General features: G+C 37.1%; 1 protein-coding gene across 1 annotated transcript; it reads left to right on the top strand.

Annotated features, from left to right (window-relative positions):
- The first annotated feature begins 1,027 nt into the window (after nt 1-1,027).
- LOC140586341 (uncharacterized) lies at nt 1,028-2,502 on the top strand. Its single transcript, XM_072708148.1, has 3 exons — nt 1,028-1,265; nt 1,380-1,525; nt 1,777-2,502. The coding sequence occupies exons 1-3, from the start codon at nt 1,028-1,030 to the stop codon at nt 2,500-2,502; spliced, it is 1,110 nt and encodes a 369-aa protein (XP_072564249.1).
- The last annotated feature ends 8,526 nt before the right edge of the window (nt 2,503-11,028 follow it).

Below are 11,028 nucleotides of genomic sequence, written 5' to 3'. Positions count from 1 at the left end.
AATTTCAAAGCTGAATATTGACGCAAATTCGTCTCATGTGGGAAATACTGAAATTATCACTAGAATCAGATATGACAGTCACATGCATTTGAGCCACTACATGTATTATGAACAAGATTTATGAGTATGGATATTAAAGACGTCCAAAGTTATTGAACGACTGGAACTCTTTTTGAAATAAGTTGTTCGGCAGTCTGTTAGTGTGTATTTTTATTGATGTTACGTTTTCCTGAGGGCAGAGGATCGAAGTGTTGATGACCGGGATGAGACGTGTCCTTGATGATGTTCTTTGCTCTGCTATGGTACCGGGTGTTGGCAATGTCCTCGAGTGAGGGAGCCATTTGGTTTAAAAGCTAGTGTTAGGTTTGTGGAATATCTAAACATGAATAATCGTATAAAAGGTAAAGTGCATGAGCATATTGCACAGAGATAGAATATTATATAGGAGCTAAATACACATTAATTTGAATATTGCAGCAGAATATAAAATATATATTGGACAAAAGAAATATTGGTATTGGACCATCATCTTACTGTGCTAAGGGGATGGGGAGGTAGAGTGTACACATAACACAGTGACTAGAATAAATGTAATTTGCAGCGTATCTGACATTGACATCCGGAAGAATGGAAGGTTGATTTAAAAAAAAAAAGTGTGTTCAGCAGGAGATCGCGTGTGGATGTGTGTGGTTATAAACTGGAACGATACCGCTTAATGCAAAGCAAAACATTACACATCCCAGCTCATCGCATATTAAATAGTGAAAGTTAGTGGCGGAACCAAGCCGTTCCAGTTGTATTTTGCAGTCTGCGTTCCAGTTTCCGTGTTTTTTGTCACCAAAAAAAAGGTTTAACGATGATTGGACGCTTGAAACCAGCCCATACAGCTTGGGGAACGCCCATTACGTTCTCTGATTGGATGCTTGAAACCCGCCCATACTGCTTGGGGAACGCCCATTTTGTTCTGCAGAGACTCATAACTCCAGTCTAGAGAGAAACCAGTAATTCTGTCTGTCATTCTGCAGAAATGGCCAGCCCAGCTAAGATCGCAAAGCAGGACCTAGAGACATTGCAGGGCTTTCTGCACTGTGTGTCGCCAACGCTTGTATCAAAACGGAATTCTAAATATTTCACGGCACTGCTTCAAACCAGCAGGGACGACTTCCACAAAGTTATTTGTTTTTGCCAAGAAAAGCAGACATCGTTTGCGCAAGCTTCGAAAAATAAGACTGGGGTGAAGCTGACCAACGTCAAACGAAGCATCAGTAAGTCTTAATTTTCTTAAAATAAAACAAAACAGAACAAGAGCTTCTGCTTCAGATGAAGTGGCTATTTAACCTAAATCAAGCCGGTGTTTACTCGATGTTCATGTTTTCTAGGCTACTCAGATCCTTCGGGATTCGACATTTTGTGCAACAGAAGCACAACTCTGGAAGTCGTGACCCTATCTTTTTTGCCAAAAGTCCCCCCCAGCAGCGCAAAGCTGACCATCGCCAAAGTACAAAGACTTGGACCGAGGCAAACTGTAAGTAGATGTAATAATCTTATAAGTAGTAGGCTACTATGAAGTTTAGTCATGCATTGTTTGATTGAAATAGCCAATGATTAGAAGCGCGTTAATCCGTCGTAAGAAACACATTTCTAACGTGCCTGTACAATTAAATTAACCAGTTACTTTGTTTATGTGGTTTATAACTTGTTTTACCGCAATGTATTAAAACCTCTTTTAACTCGGAATAAAATACATGTAAATAACCCTGCGCTGATTTCCAACAGGTCGGTGTTCTTACAGCTAAAATTCTAGCCCCGGGAAGCCACAACAGAGTTGTCAACGTTAATGGCAGTGACTTGGAACTGCAGGAATTCCAAATAGGAGATTCATCTGGACACCTGAAGCTGTCTTTATGGGATCAACAAATTGTTCAAGTCGAACCTCAAAAATCTTACAAATTTACGAACTTATCCACAAGAGAACGAGAAGGACGGATATATTTGTCGGGGACTCCATCGACCACCATCGTCGAGATTGACGACCTGCAAATCCCTGAATTCAGCGAACTCACTGACGCTGAAAAACTATCTGAATGGTCAGGAACTATTACTGGCATACAGATTTTATGCAAACATCGGTGTGCGAAATGCCAAACCGCACAAAATGAGTTTGCTGGTAAATCCTCTGTACACAGATGCATTGGTTGCAAATTAATGCAGAAGTGTTCTTCATATAACAAGACCTACACTGGGACTGTGTCGCTAACAAAAGATGGCACAGATCACACACTCACCATAACAAATTCTGCAATTCGAAGTTATTTCAGTGAGCAGGATATGTGCCATCTTTTGCAGGACGTACAAGACATGGAGGAGCATTTCATTAATGCGGGTGATTTTTCTGTCCTCCTAAATGAGGACGGACTGATCAGCAAAATCACGCGGACTGTTGAAGACAAACCTGACGCTGCTGATTATCAGGACAAAGATACTTCAAATGCACCTCAGTAGCTGTGTTTTGTAATTTTTGTGTGTGTGTTTCAAAATTGTTTGATATTTTCTATTTAACGTTATTTATATATTTCGTAAGTCTTCAATTGTTCCTTTTAAATAAATATATTTTGCGTGTGACGGCTGTGTTCCATATTACAACGAATTAATACCTCCAATCCTTAAATAGCCAGGTTCTCCTTACAAACACAACCAATTAATGGTAATTTCCTAGCACACTACATGTTACACAGCAAAATCCTAATAAGCTGACATTTATAAAGCATACCTCCGAAGTGTCTAGCATATAATAATAATAATAATAATTATAATTGATACTTTATTGATCCCCGTGGGGAAATTGTTTTTACGCCTCCCTCAACTTGCTCTTTGTAGAGCAAGCTGTCCGCGAAGGGCAGCCACCCGTAGCGGCGCCCAGTGAGCTGGGGATTGAGGGTCTTGCTCAAGGACCCGCAGACGTGCTGAGGCTGGGCTTGACCTTGTGATTACAGGCACACGGCTTAGCCCACTGAGCCACACGCTGCATATCTTACAAAATATAGTGCTTCATTGCCACTCAACTAGGAAAACTTTACATCCATGTCGCTCCCTCAAGAAATGGCATTCATAGCGATTATACTGTGCATCCCGTCTCTTATCATAACACGGTAATTTTATATTTGCTTTAAATCGCGGTTACCCAAATTATGGTCTTCTACCAACATCACTAGCAGTGACCGTTTGTTTTGCAAATGTAAAGGCAAAAACCTCTACCTGAAGCGCTTCAATTGCCTTTGTGCATTTCTGCTATGCGTGTTGTTTACATCACATTACTAGACCTTAAATAAGCCTCCTGATAGATGATAACCAAAAAATAAAACAAAAACTAAAAAAACTTAAGATCAGAAAAGCATTCATCGAAAACGATGACATAAAACTCAAGTACTATACAATGTATGGAAGTTGTATACTACAGTCCAGCACGGTTATTACGATTGGGCTTATAACGAAAACACGCTTGTAACGCTTCGATTCCAAATCCCCGACCTTCAGTAACGTTAAATTCCTTAAAGAAAACACGCATATAGCGCTAGCGATTCTTTTATAGCGAAAATTCGGCTATAATGATGTCTACTGTCTTCCCCAAAGAAATATTTGAATGAATTTTTATTCGGTTACAACGATTTGCCTCAATCATTCCAGATTTAATAGTTTAAAATAAGTCCGACGTCAGCTTAATTGCGTAGCGAAAGCGAGCAGCAGTCAGTAGGCTACCTGTTTACAGTATACTAAATGGTTTTTGAATTACAAAATACACGTTGCTTGATAGTAAAAAAGATGTTTTATGTTGATCATTACATGAAACAAAGCTTCATAGACAGAACTAGAAGGTCAGTCTTATTTTATACAGTCATAATACATGTGCCTAGCGATCAGTCATAATACATAGCAATCTTACATGAAAATTGATATAACGAAATTCGGTTATAACGAAAGAAATCTGCCGGCCACAGAAAATCGTATTAACCGTGCTCGACTGTATTGATGAAACATGTAGTTTTCAAACTAAACCACGAAACCTTCAGATACAGTTAAGTGCACATTTCTATAAGGGACTTATAAACACTAGCATTCCAAAAAAAAACAATCTCCTCACGACGAGCACCCCCCCCCCCACATACACCACAAGCTGCCTGCCCCCTCCTCAGCACTATTAACACCTTTTTATTCTGCAAATGAATCACGGTCACTCAGTGAAGATCATCCGCCAGCCTAAATGCACTTCTTCATCTCAGATCTACTGTACTAAAGACTTTATCTAACGGTGTCTTGTAAGATATCGTATACATACTCTGCAATACCATGCATAACTTCAAACGGTCGTAGAACTGCGAAATATACTATACGGTAACTGTGGTATCAATTACACAAATATATATAATGTATAAATATAATATATTTATATATTACAATAAAAAATAAATATTTCATATATGTTCCATGTCTACCACGATATATAAAAATTTATGATAAAATAATAAATGTTCGGCTTTTCAGACAATCTTCTACATCTGCACGTAAGTACATTTTTTAAGTGAACACCTCATACATCAGATGATGTAAAGCTGAAAAGCATGTGTGTTACTGACAGAGACAGACTTACTGTCATTCAAGTAAAAGATACACATTTATTATATAAAAATCACATACACAAAACGTACAAAACCATTTCTATAGCCACTAACACTCGTCACAGTTGTTTCTGTCACAGCACACAGCTCTATGTACTGCATGTGGTTCTTCTAACTCAGGCTCTCTCTCTCTCATGCTGCACACACATACACAATATTTGGTTTTTACTTTGTAAGACATTTATGATGCATATATAGGCCTACCTCTGTAATATCACAGTAGGTTCCTTTCACCAATATACGCCCGTAAATGTATCTTTTACCTCTAACATGTACAACTACGTAAGCGTGTGTGGCGACTGTTAGTAGTTAAAAACGATTCTGTGTATGCTCATGTTATGCATAAAACCGCTTCAATGTCATACGAAACCATATACACGAACGCGAAAATCTTTCTTATTATTACCAAAACCAATGTCCTGTTTCTATTATGACGTTAACAATGTCACTGTATCATAGATTATTAAAAGTGTTTTCGTTTAAATTATTTCAAATATATACCTCATTACAAACATAACTAGGCCTATATATATATAGTATGTATATTTATATAGTGTGTGTATGTGTTGATCTCCTAGTGTGTGTATATATAGCTATATGTATGTGTATATATACACACACACACAAACACAGACACTAAATACATTAAATACTATGGTGAATATTAAATACTAAATACCATTTATCGAATATTGCGCTGACTCCACCTCCTCGCCACACTATTTCCATACCAAATTTATTGAAACGGTTAAATCTCATTCATGCTTCATCCTATCCACACTAAATTTAACGCACTAATGTAGAACTACACCTCAAATAGACCGTCCAACTTTCCTGCCCATCGGTCACACGACAGTGCTACAGCCACTGTCCATATATTTCTATGACCCACCTTAGCAAACTCAGATAAAATATTCTTATTTCTCATAAAACCTTTAAACAATTGTCATCTTTCCCTTCACCTAAGTTAATATTTTTAATTTAATTTCATTTTCACTCATTTGCCTCGTAGAACATTATCAGACTTCATTTAAACTTGAGAAGACTTAAAAGTATTTAAGCGTGTGGCTCAGTGGGCTAAGCCGTGTGCCTGTAATTACAAGGTCAAACGCAGCCTCGGCACATCTGCAAGACACTGATGGGTGCGCGTGTGCTTATTTTTTCTTTTAAAGGTGGTTTAGGCAACTGCAATGTAGTCCTATTTCGCTAATCATACAAAACTGAAATACCAATTGCAAAATAAAAACAAATTGGGATTAAATTATATTTCAAATTCAGATATATTAACACCGATATTTTACGATAACTCAAACCACACTACAGTAGAAATGTCTCTCTGCAAACCCGACGTTTAACCGTGAAACCACCTTTCATTTGCAAAACAATACGTGTTGATTGTCCCTGATAATGCAACGGCTAGCTTGTGCGGGGAGTGCGGAGGCCCACCTCAGGTGCCAAAAAGTCTCGTAGGATTGCCGAAAGGTTGTGTTCCTAAGCCTTCAAACCTTCTACATTTTCACTCCCCTACTATTCTTTTCATATTACCATTTATTATGGTACTATTTACCACATACACCTTAACCTATAACACATTTTAATTTTAATTGCTTTACACATACACAACCGTTACATTTTTATTTCCATACAGCAGACAATTTACGTCTCCATCGCGGCTCCTACTAGCCTAGCGCCAAGCTTCTCCACAGTCTGACCTTTACTTACAGGACTGACTGACAATTTCAAAGTCCTTCTAATCAACAACCTCCCTTAACCCTCTGAAGTCTGACACCTCTCAGCCACTTTTCAAGTCGTGCAACATGCCTTCACATTTTAACACTGTAGAGTCCGCTATCCTACCAGCGAGATAAAACAAAAATTTCGCCAAACATTTAATTATCTCTACCAGTTTTTGTCGCATTGAAAAAAAAAAACATAAAAAAACAACACTTAAAACCTTTCACACTTTACTTTTTAAATATATATATATATTTTATATATATACACAAAACAAACTAAATATTTTGACTTGTATACTAAATATTAATTACTAAATACCATTTATCAAATGTAGCGGTGACTGCACCTGCTAGCCGCACTATTTCCATACCAAATTCATTCAAACAGCTAAATCTCAGTCATGCTTCATCCAATCCTCACAAAATTTGACCCACAAATGTAGCACTACACCCCAGACAGACCGTCCAACTTGGGTGCTGATCGGTCAAAAGGGGGAACTAGCAAATTCAGCTAAAATGTCCTTCTTTCTCATAAAACATTAAAAACAATAGTCACCTTTCCCTTCTCCTCAGTTAATATTTCAAATTTCATTTCAATATTATCAGACTTCATATAAACATCAGAAGACCTAAAAGTATTTAATGCAATTTCTAAAATGTAGCGCTGACTGCACCTGCTGGCCACACCATTTCCATTCCCATTTCACTAAAACAGCTAAATCTCAGCCATGCTTCATCCAATCCCCACAAAATTGGATTGGATGAATTGACTAACTCTTGCAGCACTGGACTACAGACAGACCTTCTAAGTTTGGTGGTTATCGGTCAAACGGGGGCGCTACAGCCACTGTTGTATTATGTCTAAGACCCACCTTAGCAGATTCAGCTGAAATGTCCTTATTCCTCATGAAACTTTCAAAGAATTGTTACCTTTCCCTTCACCTTACTCCAAATTTTTAATTTCCTTTAATTTTGCACCAATTTCCCTTTTTACCATTATCAGACTTCATTTACACATGACAATGCCTGAAAGTATTAAATAGTATTTCTAAAATGGAGCGTTGACTCCACCTGCTGGCCAATGCCCATTCCATGCCCATTTCAATGAAACAGTTATATCTCTGGCATGCTTCATCCAATCTTTACAAAATTTGATTCACTTCTGTATCAGTGGACTACAGACAGACCTTCCAAGTTTGGTGGCGATCAATCAAACGGGAGCCATACAACCACTGTCGTAGTATGTCTAATACGTACCTTTGGTAATTCAGATGAAATATCCTTCATAATACTTTCAAACAATTGTTAACTTCCCCTTCACCTCAGTCCATATTTTTAAGCTCCTTTAATTTTCCTGCTATTTGACTTATAGAAAATTATCAGATTTTATTTATAAGCCAGGCAGTATATATTGCAGATTTTTCGCTTTTTTGTAATAAATTGGCCAGTAGGTGGAGATCGTGCTCTATTTATATTGCACTTTGGATTTTTTTTTTATAGATTCGCCAGCAGGTGCAGTTCGTCCTCTATTTCATTAATGCCATTAAATTCTTTTAGGGCTTCTTATGTCTAGAAGAATACTTTACAAATGGAGTAAGCCACTGTTGTTTTGAATATACAAGACGGCATGTGTTCACTGAGGTAGTATAAAGTAAGCTTAACTTGTATGATCTAGACTTAAAATATTAGGTATGCAGGTGCCTATTTCTACCAACTACTTAGACCATCTGACACAAACCATACATTGTCTTCGGCTGAGGCACTTCACCAAAGGGTTCTATATTTTATCCTATATTGGTGTACTAAGGCTGCTTCTGCTAATGGCAGTAGTCAAACTGCCACACCAGGGAGTGCATGCATACAGCAGGCTAATATTATACATTATGGCCATTTACTATATAATGTCATTATAGTGTAGTATGTTTTTCCTTAAATGTTGCTCAGGACATTGTAATACTTTTTATATGTATATTTCCTTTACTGCCTGTTTCACCTACCGTAATTGAAATTTATTATGACATTTACATGTGTATTTTACATGCTTAAGAATGATGACTGTATTAATGATTATAATATTTATTATTACTCATTAGAGACATAATGGAAAACACATTATACACATTGTAAAATTGCAATTAAATACATCTGTCTTAGCCAAATATTTAGGTTTGTGTCATTGTTTGAGGAGGCTGAAAAAGTACATTGAGACCACAATAGTTGAGCCAGCACAATTGACATAATATTTCACATATGATGTGCATAGCATTCTTACATAAACAGTGTATAAAGAACACAAAGTGTGATAGTAGCACTCATATATATATACTACAAAACTACCAACATGGCAATATTCTTTTGAATATACAATTCATTGTAAGTCAACACAGGCATCACAAACAAAGCTGGACCATTATTTTGACATCAATTTAACCATGGCATCGTGACTGTATATTACGTAACATATGTAGTACAGAACTGTTACAACACATCATTAATGTTTTGTTATTGCATAGTAAAACTGAAAATAACTTAATAAATACTACAAAAAAAATTGTGAGACATCACAGCAATAAATATCCACAAGAGACAGCACATTTTACTCAAAGTACGTTTGCTGTCAGACTATAGTGCGTGGAGATGATTTCTAGTCCATTTCACTTCAGGTATCTGTTTGTAGTTCATACTGTCTGTGTGCAGTCTCTGAGTTCTTTAGAGAACGCTTTGGTTGTCGAAAAAATGGGCGCAGGGAAACTTGATGTAGTGAGTATGGTGTCACTGATATGAAGATAAGGCACTGGAAAAGAGGGTAAAACCAGAAAGCTGCATGTTCATAGTAGCATTTCCTATTTTCTGACTATTTAAATGCATTGGCTATCAGTTACAGTCTGTACTTCATTTCCAATTTAGCCACTGTCCGAATATATTTAAGACCAACCTTGGTTAATGCAGCTGACATCTCCTTATTGTTTATTTAGACATTTAAATATTAATCACCTTTCCCTTCATCTAAGTCCATATTTTTAATCTGCTTATATGTTACTGGCATTTGACTTTTAGAAATCTATCAAACTTCAATGTTACTTCATCCTGTGTACACTGCAGCAATTGCAATATTTCTCAAACAGCTAGTCACCACATTTCCCTTCTGTTTCTCATCTTCCCTTTTCCTTTTATCAAACATTGATGAACATTTCTACAGTAATGTTTAAAGGTTAGATATCATCATATCATTTTAGCATGTCATATTTTCTGACTATTTAAATGCATTGGCCATCAATTACAGTCTGTACTTCATTTACAATAATTAGTGAACTTTTAAGTTTATGTCATTCACTTCATTCCTATTCATTGCTTCTGTCCATTTGCTTTGGACCCGATTGTCACTGCTTGCAGTTATTAAGGGTCCAAAGCATGAAATGCTATGGAACCTTATTGTTTTTCTTAGGATTATTATTAAGGGTCCAAAGCATGAAATGCTTATGGACCATTATTGTTTTTCTTACGGTTTTTCTTTTTATTATTAAGGGTCCAAAGCATGAAATGCTATGGAACCTTATTGTTTTTCTTAAGATTATTATTAAGGGTCCAAAGGACGAAGTCCTTATGGACCATTATTGTTTTTCTTAGGATTTTTCTCTTTTATTATTATTATTAAGGGTCCAAAGCATGAAATGCTTATGGACCATTATTGTTTTTCTTAGGATTTTTCTTTTTATTATTATTATTATTATTATTTTTTTCCTGCCGTAAAACTGAATGTACAGCCTAAACCGTAAGAACTAGACCAACCAAACTTGGTAAGATGATGTCAATTCCTACCCGCTACTCAGATTCTCCGACCCAGGCCTGTCAGCCAGATGGGGGCGCTCTAGCGCCCCCCAACGCGTTTCAGTCCATATCTCCTGTCCTATTAGTCCTACAATTGAATTTTTTTTTTCTGCTGATACAGACAGCATTGCTCTACCAACTTGCCATTTGGACTATGAAGCTCCGCCTACTTAGATTTTTTGCTAATTTGCATAATTTGCAAAACTGACCTCTGCCTTCAAGTCCTACCCCGTCTGTCCAAATCAGACAAATAAGGTGTCAAACCAATCAGTTCTCTGAGCTGATCAAGACTTACAAAAATAATCATGAAATTTCTCTATCATATGGTCTTCAGCCACGCCCAAACTTTGCATAAATTTGGCCAGTTTCAGTCTGATTGCTATAACTTGGCTCTGCTTTAACCAATCTTAACCAAATTTGAAATCTTTCCTCCCAGCGCCATTCTGGGGACTATATATAAAGCTGGCCCCATTTCATCAATAGGGGGCGCTACAACTAAAAACTACCAATATCTCCTGACTGCCTTGACCAATCAAACTAAAATTTGGCAAATCCATACTACGACCAATTCTGAGATCAGACATATATCATAGTAGTCATTGATCATAAAATCATGGTCATTATCAGCCAATCAAATTGAAGCAGCCATTTGACAGGCTAAACAATACCGAATCTCAACCAAAACAGGCTGTCACATTTGATTCCTGAACCTTAGCATACCCTGTTAAGGACACCGCAATCAGCCAGATGGGGGCGCTACAGCAACAAGTTTTGCATTTCTGCCTATTTCT

This window comes from Paramormyrops kingsleyae, unplaced genomic scaffold (assembly GCF_048594095.1).
Source record: "Paramormyrops kingsleyae isolate MSU_618 unplaced genomic scaffold, PKINGS_0.4 ups40, whole genome shotgun sequence".
Lineage (NCBI taxonomy): Eukaryota > Metazoa > Chordata > Actinopteri > Osteoglossiformes > Mormyridae > Paramormyrops > Paramormyrops kingsleyae.
The sequence above is the reverse complement of the archived record's forward strand: the minus strand, read 5'-3'. Positions and strand labels throughout refer to the sequence as shown.